At 36.2% G+C, this 23237-nt stretch overlaps 2 protein-coding genes and 1 long non-coding RNA gene across 4 annotated transcripts in view; 1 reads left to right on the forward strand and 2 right to left on the reverse strand.

The window, feature by feature from the left end:
- The window catches only part of LOC115437560 (uncharacterized), a 33218-nt gene extending 28651 nt beyond the window's left edge, over positions 1-4567 (reverse strand). For both annotated transcript variants that reach the window (XM_030160803.1, XM_030160802.1), the window contains exon 1: positions 4307-4567. In XM_030160803.1, coding sequence (XP_030016663.1) covers positions 4307-4368 — 62 coding nt within the window. In that variant the 5' untranslated portion in view covers positions 4369-4567. The remainder of the gene's footprint in view (positions 1-4306) is intronic.
- On the forward strand, positions 2970-19587 carry LOC115437564 (uncharacterized). Its single transcript, XR_003937947.1, has 3 exons — positions 2970-2981; positions 16675-16677; positions 19490-19587. It is a non-coding gene; the product is annotated as an uncharacterized LOC115437564 (long non-coding RNA).
- Positions 16058-23237, reverse strand: part of LOC115437559 (potassium voltage-gated channel subfamily H member 6-like) — a 75772-nt gene continuing 68592 nt past the window's right edge. The window contains exons 22-23 of the mRNA XM_030160799.1: positions 18797-19181; positions 16058-16549 (exon numbers count right to left, since the gene is read on the reverse strand). Of these exons, the coding sequence (XP_030016659.1) occupies positions 16379-16549; positions 18797-19181 (556 nt within the window). The 3' untranslated portion in view covers positions 16058-16378. The remainder of the gene's footprint in view (positions 16550-18796; positions 19182-23237) is intronic.

Raw genomic sequence — 23237 nt, forward strand, 5'->3', positions numbered from 1 at the left:
TACTGTTAACAACAAGCATCATGCTTTATTTAATTTGTGATACATTCTATGGATGTATGTGGCATTAATTCAGTGGTGGTGTTAGTAGCTGTGGGTACATTCTGGTACATGACTTTCCTTAGTATTAGCAATTGGATCAATTTTTTATTGTAAATATTCAATATCATATCATATGACATCACATCATACATTTCTCAGACGTAACACCTCAGATGTTTAAATGCAAAGTATGTAACATTTCTCGTTTGTGTTTGTTAACACAACTGTTCAAACTTGGCCAAGAGTGGGGGCCAAGTGAACATGAGACTGCATCAAGTGGGCAACTGCAATGAACCAAAAGCTCTCAAACACAAAAAGAAAATACTACTTCTAAGATTCTGTCATAGCAACTGTATTATAAAATCACAAATGAACACACCCAGAAATTCACAAAATTTTGTGGATTCTACAACCAAATACAGTTGAAAGGGGCAAACTGAATTTTCTCATTTAAACTGCACATGCTGTGCAATGCTATTATTGGCTGGAGAAATAAACAGACTTGAATAGTTCTATCCCCTCATGAACTTCCCAAACCCAGAGAAAAAAAGACAAATATAAAATACAGGTGGTGGGCCGGATTTCTGCAGATAACTCAAGAATGGCAAACATATGGCCCATGGGCCAAAATTGGCCCACAAAGAGGGTCCAATCCGGCTTGTGGGATGAATTGGTGAAATGCAAAAATACTTAAGATATTAACAATCAAGGGTGTCAAACTGATTTTCATTCAGGGGCCACAGCCCAATATGATCACCTATAAATACTGACAAGTCCAAAATGTTCTATTTGTTTTAGTGTAAAAAAAGTTAATTTACATGAAAATGTGTACAGATACAAACTATCTTTTCACAAAAAATGTAAATAGCCTGAACAAATATGAACAACTTAAAATGTCTTGCAAGAAGTAAGAACAATTTTACCAATATTCTGCCTGTTACTAAAGGTTTTGTGCCTTTGCAGGTCCACTGATATCTGTAAGTTTTAATGTATATGGTCAGATCATACGATAAGGCATCATAATATTATTGCACTTATTTTTCTTACAAAATTTCAGTTTGTTTGTGATTGTTTTGTTGTTCAGTTATTCAAAATGTTTAAGGCATGCTATGCAGATGGAAAAATTTTCATTATGTAATTAAACATTTTTCAATGTTATTATTTTCCTGGTCCAGCCCAGTTGAGATCAAGTTGGACTGAATGTGGAACTGAACTAAAATGAGTTTGACGCCCATGAGGTAAATAAACCAAATACTGACACTAACCTTGATACTTTTGGGATGTTTATACAACAAGGGAGTTCACAGAAACATAATAATATGAACAATAAAGAGCTATAAGTTATAATATTAATGCATGTTTTCTATAGTCATTCATATAGTTCCTATTGAGTGTGTATAGATATTGTGTTGCTGATTTGAGCATTAATACACCCCTGTAAAGCAAAACTGCAGCACAGTGATCATGTTAACACAATTATTGTCAGGGTGCAAGGATTCATTCATGCTCCATTTAATAATTAAGTCACTTCAGCTACTCTGGTGTATTCAAAAAAGTCCCTCTGGCCTCAGATTTCATTTCCATGGAAAGTAAGTCAGTCATTCAGTTAACTCACTATGACTGCTGACACTTAACTAGACTAACTGTACTGCAAATTTGATGTTGATTTCTGTGCTCACTACACTGTTGAAATTCCCCTATCATTAGTTCCGAGATTTCTGAGCTGTACATTTGTCAGACTCCAAATATTCATAATAATAATGCGCTTAATCTGCTGAGACTGCATGACAACACCACTTTTCAGTTCTGAGGCAAAGGAATTAAATTAAATATTAAATTAAACATTCATTTAGGGCTGCACAATTTTGGCCAAAACTAAATCCCAATTTTTTCCTCTAAAAACTCAATTTTCGATTTCAATTTCTGCGTAAAACTACAAAAGACAACAGAAGTCAGCATGTCGTTTTCATGTGCAGCCCACAATGCAATGCACTGCTCCTACTGTGGCATGTGATGATGTTTGAGGTGCTGAAATAAGTTGGCTGTGCTGCTGTCTTTGACTGATATCGCCTTCAGGCAGAGTTTGCAGTGAGGAATGGTTTGGTCTTCATCAGAAACTTCGAAGCCGTACCAATTTCACACAACCGACTTGCTCTTGCTATTTTTAGCCATGAACTTCTCACTCTCCGTAACAAATGGCATTTGTGTACTGGTGTGTGGAGACCAAAGACTGTGGAGACTGCTCTCACAGTTAGGAGGAGGAACCTACAGTAGCCCGGAGGCGAGCAGCCCGGAGACATGAGAGAGATGAAATTTGAAAATTGTCCTGATTAAATAATCCGATTTAAAATTGATTAATCGTGCAGCCCTACATTCATTGTTGTACACTCAATACAGTTCCATAAACGTATAAACCTAGGGTATTTGGCACAAAATGAAAGCTGTCTATCAACATAAAACCATTATTAAAAGGCATTAAAGCCAACTGCACACCCTACATATACTGTCACTAATTAGAATGGAGATGTAAGAATTAATTGATTAATGGATGTGTTTATTGATTTAAAAAAATTATTCACTTGTAATTTTCTTGAATCCCAGCTTCATTTCCTTCATTTTTCTAGAGTTCATAATAAGAAATTAAGCAAGTGTGATAAAAATATCAAAATTCTGTACCCAGTCCTATTCATTTGAAATAGCTTAAAATGCCATCAGTAGACAGTTATTAACAGAACAGTCTCAGAGCTACCTTATATTTGCATTATTAAGATCATTAGTAGCCTATGCCAGGGGTGTCAAACATATGGCCCACCAAAGGGCCCAATTCAGTCTGTGGGATGAATTTGTGAAATGGAAAAATTACACTGAAGATATTAACAAGCTATCCTTTTAGTTCAGGGTCTGCATAAAAACGCTATTTTGGTCTCAAGTGGGTTGGACAAGTAAAATACTAACTTAATAACCTATAAATAATGACAACTACAAACTTTTGTCTTTGTTTTAATGTAAAAAAGTTAAATTACATGAAAATGTGTACATTTACAAACCATCCTTTCACAAAAAATGTGAATAACCTTAACAAATATGAACAGCATGAAATGTCTTGTGAGAAGTAAGTGCAAACTTACCAATATTATGCCTTTTACAAAATATTTTGTGTATTTATAGATCCAGTGCGATGTGTAATGCACATGTGTAAATGATTAACTGAGGCTTAATAATGTTGCACTTATTTTTCACATGAAATTTCACTTTTTCCATGGTTGTTCACATATGGAAGCAAATGTGTGTCATCAGATACTGAATGGTTGTATTTTGCAATAATTTTTTTGAATGGTTGTATTTCTTAATTTGAATTTTTTTTATAGTTGAAAATTTTTTTTGAATTGTTGAATTTTTACACATAGAGTTTCATATTCTGAATTCAATTATTCAAAAAAAAAAAAAAAAAAAGTTGGGTGAAAGTTAGATCGAGTGGCTCGGCACTCCATTGGTTTTGCCTGGTCAAGATGTTATATTGAATTTTTTTAGATTGAATTTTTTTAGATTGAATTTGAAACACATTGTATTTGAGAATATTGAATTAAAAAAATATTTTTTTTAATAATTGAATTCAGAGTATGAAACTCTATGTGTAAAAGTTCAACAATTAAAAAAAATTCAACTATAAAAAAATTATAATTATGAAATACAACTATTAAAAAAAATTCAACAAAAAAATTCAAATAACGAAATACAACTATTCAAAAAAAAAAAAAAAAAAATCAACTACACAAAAATTCTAATTACAAAACACAACCATTCAAAAAAATAAATAAATAAATCAACTCTAAAAAAAAAAAAAAATTCAAATCGCAAAATACAACCATTCAAGAAAAAAAAAAAAAAAAAGCAAAATATAACCATTCAATATCTGATGGCACACATTTGCTTCGATATTCATGTTATTCACATTTTAAACGTTATTTTGCAGATGTAAACACTCTCATAATGCAATTGGACTTTTTTCCACTGTTGTTATTTCACTGGTCTGGCCCACCTGATATTATAATTAGGCTGAATGAGCTGGATTCCTCTGGCCTGTACGGACCCATTTATATTAGTAGGCACGCGCGTCGTCATCATGAATTCCATACTTTCAAAAGTAACATTTCGCTAAATCGTACTCTGCTTCTTTATGGAGATTTAAGCCAATGTGCTTCAGAGTCCTGAAATTAAATAAGGCCCTCAGTCATTCGCCTTGCATTAGAGTTTGCAGTCATTTTACCCTTTATCCTTGGGGCTCGTAGAAGCCGGTCTCCTCAGGCAGTCCAGAATAAATCGCATCATTACTGCAGAGCTCGCGCGTTCATCCTCCGTGTCTCAGGAGCCGTCTGGGGTCGAACGGAGCCAAAGCATCCACAAAGACCACCGAGTCCGCTTTACCAGTCTGTAGTCTACCCTCTACTGACCAGTGAGCGTTACGAAGAAGGGATAACTCAAAACCAAGTCGGCGCTGACATAGTGCAGTTAAGCTAGGTTCATTTGAACCCAAGAGAATCCGCAAAAATATACAACTTCCGGTTTCAAATTTCAAAATAAAACCGATCGTATGACAAGCAGTTATTACAAACAGCTTTTACGTGAAATGTACGCATACGTTCCACATAAAAGTAAATACTCAGATTGCACCTCCACACATTTATTTTGGATTGATTTGAATAATTTTATAAACACAAAAATTGACTCTTCATGTAAATCGAACTTTCAACACATTTTATTTGGCCTATCACAAATTGATAAAATAACTCCAGAAAAAAAGATATATTTTCAACCTTTAGATTATATTTGCCAAATTCCACAGTCATTGTTCCAAATTTGCACATCAACGTCCAAACATTACTGTTTTCAAAGCCCTTTTTTTCCAATTATGTAGACAATTTGAGAAACAGCATAAATTCTAAAGCAAATAAAACAAAAAAAATATGTCAAGTGTATAATCTTATTTGATTTGTATAATTTCTATTTATACCTCGAGCAATTTTTTTATTATATATATATATATATATATATATATATATGTATGTATTTTTCCCTAATGTTTTATATGTATTCTATATATTTGTAATGTAAAATATTCTGTGAATTATGAAACTTTCTACCCTTTTATGTTGTATACTATTATGTATATATACTGTTCAATGTTCATTGTTCAAATTTAAAAAAAAAAACAAAACAACGTAAATATTCAGATTCAGATTTCTTTATTGTCATTTAAATATTTCATCATAACGAAATGACGGTGCATTGGTCTCAATAAAAACACAAGGATAAAACACTAGTGAACAAGATAAAATAATCAGTAGAAAAATATATATAAATAACCATGAATAAATAATGTGCATGATAAAATAAGTGATTAAAAAACAAAACTATACCAGTTCAATGTTGTATTTTATGCTGCTGTGTTGCTCTGAGTAATATGGTACAGTTATTGTACAGTTCGGGTTAGAGTCAGCAGAGTCAATATTACACAGTGTAGCTGAGATCCACTCAGCATATTGCATTTTTTATTTCTAATATTGTAAATATTAATCAGAAGCCAGATTTTTTTTTTTTTTTTTTTTTCTTTCAGTTTGCACCACTACAATTTGCCCTGGTTTCACTGTGTAACCTTCATGTTTCTTTTAGTTTGGAAGAAATTACAGATAGTCTTCATTTTCCTGGATTGTTTGACAAACTGCAGACCGCTGCACACAGACCAATACAAAGAGGCCTACTACTAAGAAGCATTAGGACCGCAATGAGGACTAAAGCCTCAGACATGTTGAGTAAAGTCATACTGTTTTGAGAAAAACTGTCACAAATGTAATAATAACAATACTACTTTATGTTTGAAATTTCTTAAAATTAAATGGTCTTTAATTAGATTCAGGATTCAGATAGCTGCATTTACTAGACAATTCTGACAACTCTAGTAATATTACTTACATTCATAATTAATAAACCTTAATTTTTCATATTGTATTTGTTCCGGTAATATAAAGTTTTTCCTTTAAATATTATGACGTCATTCATTCATTCATTCGTTTTTCCAGCCGCTTCCTCCAGAGGGTCTCAGAGGTGCCAGAGCCTATTCTAGTTACCGTCAGCACTGCACCACTGTGCCGCCCTATGACTTTACACTGGAAATAGAACCGCAATCAGCATTCAGTCCAATTTGGCGACAGTGCTTCTAAAACGCCATCTAGCGGAAAGTGTGAAAAACGCAGGAAAGTGTCACCTCTTTTCTTCTTATTGCTGCTTCTGTGCTTTATCTCCCACCTCTTGTTATTTGAGGTAGTCTGATGCAATATAATACTGTTTATGAACAAACTTCGGAGCGCACAGATTAAATGCATTTGGTTACTATCTATCTATCTATCTATCTATCTATCTATCTATCTATCTATCTATCTATCTATCTATCTATCTATCTATCTATCTATCTATCTATCTATCTATCTATCTATCTATCTATCTATCTATCTATCTATCTATCTATCTATCTATCTATCTATCTTATTTGGCTGTTTAACTACCCTGTTGGGATCTCTAAAAATTTATCAGAGAAACTAGGGTCACATGGAGACTTTGGGAGGAAAAGTAAGCTGACTTCTAAAAGCAGGAAGAAGTAGACTTACTTTGGAGGAAAAAAGAATTATGCATTCTTGAATATAGGTTTTTGCTCAGTATATACTGTTATTACTTTGAAAAATTGCTGCTGTGGACTCCATGGTCTCATTCCTCCATTTGTAGGAATCATAGGTGAATTTGGTTTTGCTCGACTAATTATTAAATTTTCATTTAAAGGAAATTTGGCTGCGGAGAAAGAGTAACAAAGGACACTCTGCCCTGTGATCAGGTCCCTTCCTCCTTGTACAGATCTTTGACAATGACCCCTGGTCACTTCCCCTGACACAAGTCTTTTGATCTCTTTGCTTCTGATCAAGTTACTTTCCCCTGATCCATTCAAGCCTGATACAGGCCCTCATGAGACCCCACACCTCTTACCCTCTGTAACTTTCCTGTGTACTCTTTGATATGTTTATGACCCTTGATTTGAATACTTTGTGTTTCACAGTCTATGGTTCCTTGCTCATTCACTTATTGGTCACTCGCATAAATATCACATTTGCCATGAGTTCAGGGTTGGTTCACTGTATACCAGCATTCAGTAAACCAAACAACTGCAGCATACTCTGACACAGGATGTTGGGGGAATTTTCAACATTACTGAGATCAAGAATAAGAATAAGACTGACAAATTTCACTTTGAAATTAAATCAGTTTAATGTATGCAAAATGTAAAGCTACTGAAGTACAGTTTCTAAATGCCCGTTACAAAGTCACAATTTGTGATATTAATTCAAACATGACAATGAAATTATAACAATTACAGACATAAAAAAAAGCCACAGCAAATGAAACCAACACTTACCAACAATTACTTAGCTTACCATTGGACAATGTGGATTGATTTCAGAGGAGCATAGATCAGGTTTATTGTTATTGCTACATATGGAAAACATTAAAAGCAAAAACACACAGGTCAAGGTTGTGATGGTAATGTTTCTGTCAATATTCACATTCAAACTAATGTAAAGTCTTATTTTCATTGACAGTGACAGAATATATTATGAATACTTGAACATTTGTCATTAAAATCAGCATAAATTTATATTCAACTATCAAATTACATGTCTGCTGTTGGTATGTGTGAAAGAACACAATACAATATTCCCACACAACACATACTGTATAACCTGTCATATAACACTTTAAGAATATAGCTAATGTTGTGGAGGTACTATGTAGGTAATTTCATGCCAAGTTACCCACAGTGTAGATTTTTTTTTATTATTATTAAAGTCAAATACTTTTTGAAAAATTATTATTGTTTTAGTTTTGATCACATTTGCGATTTTTTGCAGTCATTTGAATTAGAGCTGAGTAATAGAGTAAAAATGTTTCATAACTACGCACATTCTCAAACATTTCTTCCACCTGAAAGACAGATTTGTTTTATTGAGTGAAATTTGGAAAAAAAACACCAGAACATGATAAAAATTTGTCAAGCAGTGGAACATTTCAGAAGTCTACAGATAAATTCAAAAATAAACAGTTAGAACAATAAAATGTTTGTTCAACATCAAAATATGAATGAGTAAAACTGAACCCTAAAGATCATCTGCAGCATGGGTTCACGCAAATAATTTTTTGGTGGATGTTTTACAACCAAATGAATGTTTTGTAACTACATGAATGAAAAATAAACATATTTTACCTGAACAATGAATGTTCAGTTCTCTCCTGCAGTTTTCTCTTTGTTACAACCTAATTTTGATTGGATGTCAGTATATGCATGGTCATATTTAATTTAATTTAGTACTGATGTACATTATACAAAAATGAAAACAAATGAAAACAACGAAACCTTCAACAGAAGCTTTAAAACACATTACAGATAAACACTACACATGAATACAGGTTTGTTGTGGAATTAACCAAGGTTTAGTAGCTTCTGAAAGAGGTATAGTTTCAGGCCTATACATCAGCCAGAATTTCTCCACAGGGCAGGGTTATTGCTGGATAAAGATTATTCTCAGTCTTAAAATAGAACAGAAGTCCTCATATGCTCCATTTTGCATATTACTGATTGTAGCATTACAAGAAGCTTCCACCTTTTCAATTTCACATGCTTATGTCTTCTACAAAAATGTTTTGTAGATGTTTTCTGATTTGATGGTAAAATATCTTTGCATACTTTTACAACCAGAAATAGACAAGGATGTGTAGCAGAACATAGAAACAGCCATAGTTGTATTTAGATTTGTTTCCACGGACCCAGAATTCATGGGTACAGGAAGAAAGTCCAGTTTTTGAGAATTCCATCCCTTAAACTCATTTGATACTTTGGCCATTGAAACAAAGAGAAAAATGAGATTTAGATAAACTGCTTAACAGCAGTTAAATCAGGTATCAGCTACACTAAAATTCCACCAAAAGTATTTAACTTGACACACACAATTTAGAATGCTAGTAATGAGTAGAAAAATACATGTAGAGACTGAAAAAACAAGAGGAAATTAGGTACAGCTCAAAATGAATGAGATGACCGATTGCAATGAAAGTAACCCTGATAATGGATGACAGCCAAACCAAGAGCCTCCAAACATTAGCAAGGACTTAAAAGTGCTGCAACAACACTTAAGAAAGTGACACAATTCAGAAACAAGCTTAAGACTGAGACCAAGATTATTTCTCTCAGACAAATTCATTGAAAGAAACAAAGAATTACAAGACCAAAAGGAACGTTCAACCAAGCCCAAAGCCCCATAGAGACTCTGGAAGAATGGAATGTGGAGAACAGAACAGAAGCAGACCTTGAAGCAGGATCATTGAAGAAAAAATAACCATATTTTCATATTTCTCCTTAATGAATAAACAGAAGGTGGTTCAATAGTTAACTATGAGGACCAGTGATTTAAAAAAAACAAAAAACAACAACAGATGTGGGGTTTCCTGAAAGGATCACCCTGCAGATCCAGCATTCTCATAGAACACCAGTGCAAAAACTGAGTACAGGTGACCTTCCAAGAGCAGTGGTGGCTAACTTTCTATGGTCTGAAACTTAAGATATGGTACTGAAGAAAGCGTGGTCGAAGAAAATTCAAGTAGGATATACCGTTATCCAATTTGACAACTATTACCCCATTGAAATTGCACAGAAATGTAAAACATACTGAAACATGTAGATGACACTGAAAGAGAAAGGAATATGCCATCAGACTCAAAAACAAATAAAAATCCACAGGAATGATGGAGTAAAGAGCCATGCCAATACCAGGGAAGCTGCATAGGACATGAAAGCAAGAGGACAAACTGCAATATGATACTGACAGCCAAAGTGAAGGGACGACTTGTGCAACACCAGGATGGTAGTGAGTGAAAGGCAGTGACCTGGCTGGACATAGCACAGTGAGTGACAGAAACAGAAACATTTTGGGAATTCCAAAGGAAACCTTTAACAATCATAACTGGGCGGGGGGGGGGGCAAAGGTTTTTGAAACAACTTACACATGACAAATATGACAAAACTTGTGAATACAGTTAAGAACAGGAGCATCTTGGCAGTATCACTTGTTATACATTGCTATACAGACTCAGCTTAACACACTAAAACAAGGGCTACACATTAACAGTAGGAGCTCAGTCAAATTTGTGGCTTTAATTATTTTTGTTCTGAGAAAGTTCATGTTTAACTGGGGCTCCTATGGCTCAGGAGGTAGAGCGGCTTGTCTAATAAGCAGGTTTGGAGTGTCAAATCCAGCTCCATGACAGTGATTCTCTGCTGCTGTCCCTGGGAAAGACACCTCACCTACTTTAACTCCAGTGTCACTCCCAATAGTGTGTGAAAGTGGCGGTGATCAGAGAGGTCGCTGGCAGTGCAAAGTGCTATAGAAATTCATTATTATTAAACCTTGGACATTTCTAGACTGACATTAAACATTATCCTGTTTTTTGGCAGAGTCCTTATTGGAAATGAGGACTTTCTGTCCACCCACCAACAGGTACATGGGGGGAACGGAGACACCCTCAGATGTAAGCCAGATGCATGTTACATGAAGGTTATATCGTTATTTTGGTTCTTGAATTTGCTGGCAGTTGTTCAGTCTTCTACTGCTTCCTTCAACTGCAAGTGAACAAAAGTATTATTACAAATAACTCACCTACCCAAAGAGAACTTGAAAGTTTTGATAAATAAATAAAACAGCTCTTACTAAAGAATAAATGCAAAGCATATAAACGAGTAAAGGGGGGTCTCTAACACTAATCTCTAATTCTACAAAATTTGTATTTAATGAAGAAATCAAGGGGGGGGGGGGGGGGGGGGGGTACACAGTCTGCATCAAAAAATTACCACACTCATTTTTCTGAACTGCCTTTAGCTTTGACATTGTCTTGATAAGCTTAGGCAATGTCATATCTATTTCCATAATTTTTGCACACATATTAGGGTTAGGGTTAGTTGATGAACCTAGACTTGAGAAGTTGAAGCCACTGCAGACTGAGACGTGATTGAATGTTCCCAGCATGGACATGTCTTGATTGAGAGAATAGGTAATGATTGTTGATAGGACTTCTGTGGGTAGGTATGGAGGCTCACTGACTGACATGGTGAGAGATGCTGGCAAAGTGTTAGCCAGTTATTGGCCATACCAGGCCAATAACATAATAACCAGTCAATAACATAATAAGTTACAACGTTATTGGTCAAAAGTTATTATGTTATCAGTTCAGGACTTTTATTATGTTAATGGCCAGTTATTACGTTATTGGCCTATTACAGTGGTAAACATGGCAAATTTATTATGTTATTGGCCATTATTACGTTACCGGTTATTGGCTTCTACAAGGACTGATATCACCACAGAAGATCACCACAGAAGATATTTTATAGTGGAAAGAGACACAACATTTGGGACTGGAAGAAGCAAAGCTTGACAAAAGATGAGGAAGTGGACACTAACATTCTAATTTTTATATCTTCTGTAGTTTGTTCCTCTGCGTAGAGGGATGAGACTAAACAATTCTCAAAATGTAGTTATACTGAACTGTAGGAGGGTTAATAGAGATGACAAAAAATGTGCATATGTAGCATTTACATGAAAAAATGTATGCAACATTCTGTAAGATATTAAGACAATGAGGCTGTAAGCATGGAATAGTGATTTGATATGGTTTCACGTTTGACATTTAATGGCCAAAGGAACCCCTGTAACCTTTAGTCACCTGTTAGCAAATGCCTTTGAAAAACATGCAAAAATAAAAAACAAATCTTCAGTCAGATTTACTTGTTTTACAACATAGACTAAAATCATATGCTGCAAAAAGTGAACAAACACCTCTGTGACATCACCCATTGATCTGTGGACTGCCATAATAAAGCTTTGGCATTGCCATCTTGTTTACTACACTAGTAGTAACTTACTGAAAACATAGACAGCATTGCAAACTAGCACTGTCATGTATTGAAAAATGTCCACAAATTCACCTGTGTTTTGTAAGAATATAAATAATTCATCAGACCAGTTAGCACTGGGTGTTCTTTTTTCAGGCTAACTGAGAGATCACATACTGTTGTCCCAAATTAATGCTAACTTTCACTAATGTTGCTAAGTTACACTATAGACAGGGTATTGTATTTAAGTACAGTTAACCGTGTACCAGAACCCTTTGAGGGTCTTATTATTTTCACTTCTTACTTAACAATTACAGTTAAGTTGTCTGGCAAGGGAAAAAAGTTTTATTCAATAAAGAGAAGGTTCCAAAGTCAGAGTTACTTGTCAATCAACGTCCACAATGCAGACACTGACAGTACCCACCTGTTACTTACAGCATTCATGTCCTTACTGATGTATAACTTTTAAGCCTCATCATAATTTAAACAGTCAGCAAAAGGCTGGATGACAGCCATGAGGAGTGTATTGACAGCAGACTGATAGTGACATTTAATATCCTGAACTGTAGCTTTTGTGTGGAAGCACCCACAAAGTCACTATGCTGAATGTTTCAATGATATACTTCCAGTGTTGTCTGAGGGACGGAGGGGATGAGGTCCTCAAGCAGACAGATGTTCCTGCAATGACTGAATGGGTACCAGGACTATGAGTGCCGTCTGTAAATGTGGCAAGGTCTGTAAGAACCCAAGGGGTCTCAGAAAGCACATCTTAGTCAGGAGATCAAGATAGGCTGTCGGAGGAAGTGTAAGGTGGTGCAATGCAAACTGCCAGTCTTGGACATAGCAGCTGGGGAGATGGAGGAGGACCTAAACTCAGAGTCACCTCACAGTACTATTGTTGAGTGCTGTTGCAGAGATTTGCCATCAAGGAACACTAAAGCCAAACAGACAAGAGTGGAAGATCGCAGTCAGGCCAAAGTTGAATTACTGAAGAAGCACTGCAGACACTGAGAAGGAGAAGGTAGCCCTTGCCGACCTTTGGGAGAGAGTGAGGGGAAGACCGACTACCTTGCATTATGTTGAAAGGCATAGAAGGAGCAGCAGAGACAAAGTACAGAAGTCCAATGCCTTCATTATGGACCCCTTTGGATTCACAAAGAAGCTGCTGGGCAGAAGCATAGTGGTTTCCTGATATGCCCTGAGGAGAAGATCAATTGCAATTTATGAGAACCTTCAGAGACAGATTAAGGGACAAGGACTTTGGCCTTTGAGGTTCCCTGATATGCCTTCCTCTTACAAACACAGTTTGAAACCAAAGAACCCACTCTTAAGGGACACCATCAAGTTAGCCAGGACATCTTCAACACCAGGCCTAAGCAGTGTCAAACACAGAGTCAGACAGTGCCCCGAGCTTTCATTTCATTCGAATGATGCAGGCTCTGTATTGAATGGCAGCATACTGGATCAGCTCTTGTCATACTCTTCCAACTTTGTAAATAAAATTGTGTTTTTTTTCTCACGTGATTGATTGAACTTCTGATGGAAAAGTCTGCAACAAGATGTTTTTACACAAGGGAGCACCTGCTGAAGCTGAGACATACATCTTATGGGATACATCACCCTAATGCCTTCAAACTAAAGAGGCCCAATGTGGATGCAGATCTTGTGCTAAGCTAAAGGCAAGAATATAAACCTTGGCGATATAAACCTTTTCTGCCATCAATTCTCATGGGAAATGTTAACTTCCTTCAAAATAAAATGGATGTGTTGGAGGCACGTCTGACAAACAGGGGATCTATTGTGAGTCCAGCCTCGTGTTTTACTGACAGCTGGTTGAACAACACTCCAGACTCCTTTGTTGAATTGCCTAGCTTCACCATGATAACTTTGGACTGAAATGTAGCAAGTGGTCATGTAAAAGGAGAAGGACTTGTTCTTTAGGTGCACTGTAAAATATAATTTGGTCCATTTGCTATGCTAACATATTAGTCTGTGTTAAAACCACAACTGATTACTTGACTTGATAAAACAAAAAATACAAATTAAAAATGTCTCAACTACAAAATAATAATAATAATAATAATAATAATAATAATAATAATAATAATAATTTAAAAATAATTGTCTAATTGAGTTGGTAAATTCTGTCCATTTAACTTCAGTGACAGTTCAGGAGAGTGGGTGGAGTAAAGCCCAGTGTCATCACGTTTGGGTGACATACTGTCAAAATACATCATGGGCAAGTGGCAGGTGCCTTTTCCAGGTGTGAAGTTATGATCACACTTTTGCGCCTTGTTTCGAAAATTGGAATACATTTTATACTGCACATTATGGATTTGTTTAGCAAACACCTTATTATTGAAGCAGTGGAAATGCTCATCAAGACAGATTGGTGAGTTACTTTGTATTTCTTTCATAGTGGGTAAGTGAGGCTGTTGACCCCAAAAGAATGGCTTTTAAACAAATGGTAATTATGCATGTTCACTGTACAACAGCCAAAAAAAGAAGTCCCAAGTACCTAATCATCAGTAAACAGTATGAACTTGTTTTATTAAACATCCTTTTTGTTTAGATGCATGAACGTGCCTGTGATATCTTAGAATAAAGTAAGTAAGAAGTTAGATTAACTTGATAATAAATAGTTCATTTTAATGTTAAAAACAGTTAAAATGCAATGGTTTAAAACTTGATAAGAGTGAGATGTTGTTGCCTCAAAGGATTTTTGTGCTAGCTGTGAGCCATTGTCATATGCAGAGTGAGCACTCTTTTCCAGTGATGATCTTTGACAAATTTTTGACTTTCATTAAAAACCAGCGAGTCTAACTGCAGATTGGAGTCAGAAACAACTCATAAAGAAGCTGAATGTGCCCCAAATGCTTTTGCCTTGGGAAACTTTTGTCTTTATGAGTATTTATACATTCATTAGCACTCAATTATAGGTTCTAAATGTTAGCTAACACTTTGAATATGTCATGTATTCTTAAAATGGAGCTATTTGAGTGCACCATGTGCTGCCGAATTCTAATTCCTGTCGAATACTCCATGTCCCAGCTTCAGGAGGCAAATTTTCAAAACACAGGATGGTAGGGGAATGTATCGCCTTTCTTGCCTCTGATTGGCTAGAAAGGCTCTTCTCTGATTGGCTACTTGATCTGGCAGTTAACTCACATGCAGGGCGAGATGTCAGCTGCCACTCAAGCTGTCAGCACCAGTAGATGCATTACCCATCGCTGAGCAGAGGTTAATAATAATAATACTAATATTGATGATAATAATAATAGTAATAATCTAGAACTGGTTCTTGTTTAATTCTAATATACATTCATACACTAAGAGGCAGTCAACTAACATTTACAGTCAATTCTCACGTACAACACTAAGTCAATTTAATATCAAATTCAAAATTCCCACATTATGGAATACGAAACCCTCCATGATCAAAAATAGTGCCTTAGTCTCATTATTCAAATCCAGACTCAAATTTTTTCTGCTAAAGAAGTAATACTACATTTCATACCACTATGCTGTTCATTTAAAAAAAAATTCATGATTGTGAAAATGAAATCCTATGAGTCTAGATTGTTTGTTTTCACAGTAATAAAATATTGTGTGTATTCTGTATACTTGTGACTTTTAAAACCTACATGTGAAGCCAAAGACAAATTTCTACATCTGTGGTCAGTAAAGTGATTAGTATTATTGCTAGAGGCAGACAGACAACAGGGTTTTAAGTTTTAAATCAAATATCTTAAGGGACATGGACCATACATGAACAGAACAAAATGAACAGCCTTTCTGTGTTACAAACATATAGAGGCACACGGACAACAGACAACAGGAGAAGAACCTTTCTAGCCAATCAGAGGAAAGAAAGGTGGTACATTCGCAAATTCACCCGTGGGAGCACGTAGCAGCTGCCGAAAACAGCTCCCCCTTCATAAGTCAGCCATGAAGATGATGATGTACACCAAATTCACCCTGTCATGTCAATCATGTTATTGGTTTTCAGAAAAAGATTATGAACAGGGCTGACACTGCCACTAAACAATTTTCTGAATTTTCTATAGTGACAATACACTAAGTAGTTAATTATTTTTTGTTTTTCTTCCTTCCTTGCTGTTTTTTGAACTTAGGGTCTCAGCAATATGTCCTCAGAAAAAATTCTGGCTCTTGCACAGTTGTAATTAGGATTGAGTGTCTCCTGTCACTCAGCAGCTACTTGAAACTTGGGGAAAAAACTCTGTCAGTGAATGATTAAAGAGAACAGATAGCATTTTTGACATGTGAGATTGAATCTCTGTTTTGATATAGGCAATATTCACCAAACTTGACTCATTGCAGTGTGGTGCCAAATCACTATGAACTACCCAGGTTGGAATCACAGTGGTGACTCAGGTAGCTGCTGTCTGATGATGATACTGGTTCTTCTGGAGCTGTCATCTGCTTCTCAAATGCTGCTTCTGGATGTTGATGTGAAACCGAACGACTCACTGAGGACTGGTCCTCACAGTCTGTGTTTAAAAGTTCCTGCCAGAAACATAATGTATAATCAGTTCTAACACTGTCCTCTAGTGGCCCATTCTCCTCAATCCTATTCTCCTCATGATACTTTGCCTTTCTGAAGTAACGGTAATGCTATGTTGATGCTACAGCATGTACCACCCACATTCCAAACAAACTGGTATCTTAAATAATGTAAATTAAAGCAGAATGTGATGATGTGCTAATCTCATAAATCTTCTGAACATGTTTTATACACATTACAACAGAAAACATACCAAATGTTTGAACCTAGAAAATGTAACATTTTTAGAAACAAACAGGATAATTTTAATGGCATCTACACACTAGGGTGTTGGACTGAGGGGAGAGGGTACTGTTTACCCAATGGCCCAGGGTGTCTGCAGAGAGGGGCCCTCAAAAAGCCTGGAATGAAATAGTTCTTTGTGTTGGTTTTTTAAAAAAATAATAAAATAAATTAATGTCATAATGAAATTCAACCTGGCTAACTGAAGTGGTTGAGAGACTGAATGAACAATAATAATGGATGAAGCCCCAATTACCCCTTTAAAAAGGTGCAAAATGATTTAATCCACAGTGATAGATTCTACTCATTTATGCTGCCTTCATGTGCTATCAGGAAGATGATCCTTTCCTCTTGTGAATTCTAAATTACAAGTGCATTGTGTTCAAGTGCTTTTGTTGTCATTGTGAAATGAAAAATGGCTGGCACACAATTTATTGTGACCTGCCACTTGGGTAAAACAGCTTTGGATGTGTTAGATCACATTAAAATTGTGTATGCTATAAATGTGCAAAATCACCAGCTAACAGCCACAGAATGTTAATAAAATCATTGTTTATCATTTGTGAATCCCTCATTGCTCTCCACCATGTTGAAAAGTTCAAAGGTTATTTTCATCTCAGCAGCTCATGAATCAAAAATTTTCCCAGTTCTCCAGTGGAAAATACAATGTGAGGAGGCGTTCATGTTCAATTTTCGAGCATGTAGCTAGTATTTACCACAATTTGATAATATCGATGTTTTAGCCTTTTCTCAGTGATTGATCATGACATATTTAGCATCAGTGGGTTCCTTGTAATTTCACGATTGTGAAGCTGCCACTGTCATCATGCTATTTTAGAAGCACAAGGTTTTGGTTTAAACATTTATTTTAATATTATAAATAAAATATGGGTTTATATGGGTTTATGGCATATTTACAGTTACATCTCTGCATTTTAGAATTGAGGTTAAGTGATTAAGTAATAAAGAATTAAGTAATTAAATCTGACTCAAATGCACCAACAGTAGGTCATATTATAATTAGACTCGGTCTCATTGTTCATTCATTATGGCCTTAAAGTTGGAATATTCACCACCTCTGTTTCATTCAATCAATTTTAACCCTCTGTAAAGTGACAGTGGATTACTTGGCATTAGCATTACAGATCTTTGGGCCTTTTGCTTTGTTTTTCAGAGAGTGTGATGGCAGTTTTACAATCCTGATATGACAAAGAATCCATATGTCATGATCGATCACTGGGAAAGGGTCAAAAACATCAATAAAAGTTGAACTGTTTTCACCACAAGGTCCACAACAGCTCCGTGTCAAATTGTTGTTGATAATAACTTTAGGTAAACACGGGGTAAACATTAACTCTAGTATCTAACACCTCTAGCAGCAGTGTTAAAACAAAGAATTTAGATGTTCAGATCAATATCCACCCAAGTAAAGTGGATATGTACCAATAATATAACAATTTTATGTTACCAACGTATGATGATGATCAACTCAGACAGATGGTCATTTACAGATTGTCTTTTCATTTTTTCATCACAAAATAACACACTGACACAAACAGAGTTTGTGACTACTTCCATAAAACATCTGTTGAAATAAAGCAAATGGACGGCACATTTCTTTGGAAAAACTGCTGCTTGCCAGAGGTTCCACTCAAAAATATTTTCTGCATTAGCAAACCTGAAAGTTGGCTATATGTACAATGCACCACTTATGTTGATAATATGATGTGTGTCTAATATTATATATTAAAATGAATGAATTGATTTTGATGGCAGTAAGACATCTGCCATGTGTCTGCCAACACATCTATTCTATATTGAAATAGCATTTTTTATTCAGACTTGTGGTGTGATACACGTGCGTGTGAAACGCACACACCACACACACACACACACACACACACACACAAACACACACACACACACACACACACACACAAAGAAAGACAATGTGAAGTTTCCCGTACCTGTGAGAAAGATGATGAGCTCTGTGTCCACACAGGTACAGTGGGTTGTTCAAGTGGCTCTTGGAGAAGGTGAGTTACTGTGGTTAGAGGGGAGGGGAAAGGAACTAGGAGGGCAGAGGATGTACAAACAATGGAGGGAGATTGTGGACTTATGAAATCTGAGTTTTTACTGCCTGACTGGTCTTGAGGACCAGCAAGTAAAGTTTCTGTAGGTGAAGCTGGGGCTGAAGCGCTGGGTAAAGACACAGAAGTAGGGGACAGGATGGGGGACGAGGGTGGGTTTGGTGTTGATGTCAGAGTGCTGTAGGAAGGTGGAATCAATGACATTTGCCTCTGTAGCAGCTGCATGATGGTCCCAATATCTGCTGACATGCGAGTCTCCAAACTGAAAAATACAAACATTTAGAGAAATTTGGATCATGAGATCAAACGCATACCTTTTCAATCTATATGAACCCAGTGCAAATCCTGATTTGCCTAGTTTTCCTTTCCACAGGTGTCAAAATAGAGACATGTTGTTAAATCACTGTAGGTGTGTATATGTTGGATGGAGTCCTTGGCAATTATGTTAAATGTTACAAAGAAACACATTCATGATAAGTTGTAAATTCTAAGTTCTACCTGTTGTGAGGTCACAAAATGTGAGTCCTTCTCAGTTCCCCCTCCTTCGATCCACAACAAACCTCACTGGAGCTCAGCTTCCTCTCCCTCAGTGTTAAACAACTCTCTACTATTTCTGTTATTCAATTTCTTCTCCTGATAAACAAGTAAACTATGAAGTTGAATAAGTGAAAGACGACCTAAAGACATACCCAAACCAGCTACATGGGATTGTCAGATGTCACATCATAACGCATTATATGACTATAGTATCTCGGTACGTCCACATCAATGTGCCGCTCATCTAAACTATGATCTATTCCAGCGGTTCTCAATCTTTTTCTGTCGGGCCCCCCTATGGAGGACAAAAAATCTCCAGCCCCCCCCCCCCCCCCCCCCCCCCCCAACCCCAGCAACATTGTAACAGTGGTGCAATTATAACTTTTATTGAAAGAAACATCAATATTGTAACAACACTTTTTGCTTTTCCTTGAATTATTTCTTGTTCAAATTAAAAATAACTTAGATTTTTGCTTGAACAATACAAATAAACTCAACAAGACTGCTCTGAGACAATATTTTTCCAAATAAAAATTGGAAATGCGCAATTATCTTACAACTATGACAATAAAGCTACTTTTTTTTAAAACAAATACATTTTGGTAATAAAGACGAACATTTTAGCAATATCAGTGGCTGCAATGAGCCTGTTTCCATTGCACATCTCAGAACATTAAAGTGCAAACTGTACGAATTGTGCAAAAACAGAAACATTCCACTTTTTTTTTTCTAGGCCAATCCTTGTCCATTGTCCAAACCTAAACTCTTTGTCTAGTCTAGTGACAGATCACCATGGCAGTAAATTTGTTTGTTGTACGTCCCTAACATGAGTCCAGGGTGCTCCAACACTAAAATATTAGTTCCACCTGCTACATGTTCTAACCTGAAGGAGAAAAAAAAAAACAACCACCCAGGAGAGATCCCATGCCCCCCCGGCACGCCTTCGCGCCCCCTCCGGGGGGGCCTGCCCCACACTTTGAGAAACATTGATCTATTCTAAACGGCTTAAAACACTGAGTGAAAATTGGTTTTATTTTGTGTCCTATGTTAAAACTGCTAAAAGCATCATTAGAGTGTTCAGGAAAAAGAGCTAAGTTATGCCAAAGATGAGATGTGCATTCGATCTATTAAAACGGATGATCCGGTAGATTTATGAGGTCACTAGAATTAGTGAGTCACTCTGTTGGCCTCTGATGGTGAGTTACTTTTAAAATGACCAAGAAAAAATAGTGTGTGTCCACTATATATTAATATATAGGAGCAGATGGATCAGTAGGTAACACTATGAGCACATCCATTAGTGGCTGGATAGTTGAGTGGGTAACACTGCTGACTATGATGCTGGAGACTGGGGTTTGAATCCTGGCAGGAGTGGTAACAATAAAGGCATTTAGCCCAAAGGCTGACCTCTGTTTTTAATGCTATGCAATCTACCTGTCTAAATGTATTATCCATACTTTCAGTGGAAAAGACACCTGCCAGGGACATGCCTGACTTTAACAATAGAGTCTCAGAAAAATTTGCATGTTTGAAGGATAGACAGGTGAAATATACACATAAAAAATAAATGACTGAAAACATGTTCTGTGTATTTTATTTTAATTTAAATTAATATTTTAGAATAGTGGTGCATGTGCTTCAGTGTATCCTAGTGGTGATATGTGGATATCCGAAAACTAACTTGCATAGTGCGCCCCACCAAAAAATTATTTCACCAGCCGCCACTGACATATGTATATTTGTATGTTGGTTTTTATGTTGATTTATGTAGTCAGTACTTCTCAGCTCTGTTTTTATAGGGCTTTTGTGTCTTCCCTGACAATGCAAGGATCTTGATCAGAAGACTGGTTAACTACCCAGGTTACCCAGTCATTACCTACTGATATACACTGTTAAGCAACATCCATTTGATAACTCCATCAGGGCCGCAGTCAGACGATATAAGCAGACTTGTAAACACACCATTTTAGTGCGCCAATTCTGAGTTCTATTTCCAGTTCTAACTTCCAAATTTCTTGATATTGATACTGTTATTTACTAACCGTAACGTTAAATCTAAACTAGACTAAAGCTGAAATGGAATATTGTTTTCTCTTTAAAATGTCACACGTAAGTAGTGGAAGATAACAAAAATAGGACCAATGGCCCAGTAGCTTACCGGCCAAATTAAAAGATTTGGGAAATGTCTCCAGATGCCATTTATTATCACCCAATTATGTGTATTTATTATATTACAGAAATAGCCCATGTTTTGGTCATATTACAATCAGATCTGTAAAAAATTCAAATTCCAACTTGATATCACTGATACTTACTGATTTATTGTATCAATCCACTTCCTATCTGTTATAATGGGAAATTTTTCAAAGTTGCACCAAATCCAGAATCAGATCCGGATTGAAATAATTTCAATACCTTGTGTTGACATCATCATAAAGAAGCTGTATACCAAGTTTGAAGTCAATCAGAACTGTAGTTTGAGAGAAGAAGATGACTGAAATGTTTTCCCCATAAGAGCCCATGTTAAATTTTCCATGAGTTCCCGGATCCAGAAGAAGATCCTGATCAGCATGTGGGCATTAAGTTTTGGTCATCTCCCCATCAGGGCTGGACTGTAGAAATTTACACTTGATATCATTTATATTTACTGAGTTATTGCATCGATCCACTTCCTATCTCTTATAATGGGGAAATTTTTCAAAGTCGCACCAAATCCAGAATCAGATCTGGATGGAAATAATTTCACAAACTTTTATTGACATCATCATAAAGAAGCTGTATACCAAGTTTGAAGTCAATCGGAATTGTCGTTTCAGAGAAGAAGACGATTGAAATTTTTGTAACAGGTGACAGATGACAGACAACGACAGACGCCGCATGACGACAATAGCTTACGGCCTGTTGGCTGGTAAGCTAAAAAAATAGGCTATATAAAATAAAATATTCTTAATATTTAGGGCTTCACACCCTTTAACCCTCACCGGGGCCCCACTCCTGGATCCCACCTCTCTCCTCCACCCCCCCTTAAACTTTTTCTGGATCTAAACTGTGACACTTCTAATCTTGTTTGGACAATTCTAAACAGACCTTACGTACAGCTATTGACAACACAAACTGTACAGAAAACAGAGATGATCTGTGCTTTAACTAGGGCTGTTTTCTATCTAAAACCAGAGCTAAGCCAGTCCATCAAAATATGGCCCATTATAAGCAAAAGCAAATGTTTAATATTTCAAACATTCGTCAAAAATTCAAAAATCTAAATTTCTCAAAGCAGTGAACAAACTCTATAGACATTGTCCAAGGGAAGCTACATAAAAAATATAAAATGAATCTGACCAGTAGCTTCATCAGAGAAGAAGTTTGAAAAAATTGCTAATGAAGGCGACAAAGACGACGTTGATGACAAAGATGACGCCAGACACAGCGCCTTCACAATAGCTCATGCCTATTGGCCAGTAAGCTAATAATAAAAGAGCAATGTCATTTTGAGCAGCTGTATAAGTTTTTGTATGCCGTAAACTTACTGATGCCATTACACCAATGCACTGTAAATAATGTTTTGTGAAATGTTGGCCTGTGGATTGAATGAAAATAAGAAAATACCTAAACTTTACTGGCTTAGTTTAATGTGGTTAATATTAACAGTAGTTAACATTGTTGATTCATAGCAAGAAGGTCCTGGATTCAGACCCAGGGCTGGGGCCCTTTCATGGGGAGTTTACATGTTCTTCATCTGCATCCTTTCTCTGCATCCTCCCACAGTCCATAGACATGCACC

The sequence above is a fragment of the Sphaeramia orbicularis genome, chromosome 17, assembly GCF_902148855.1.
Source record: "Sphaeramia orbicularis chromosome 17, fSphaOr1.1, whole genome shotgun sequence".
Classification (NCBI taxonomy): domain Eukaryota; kingdom Metazoa; phylum Chordata; class Actinopteri; order Kurtiformes; family Apogonidae; genus Sphaeramia; species Sphaeramia orbicularis.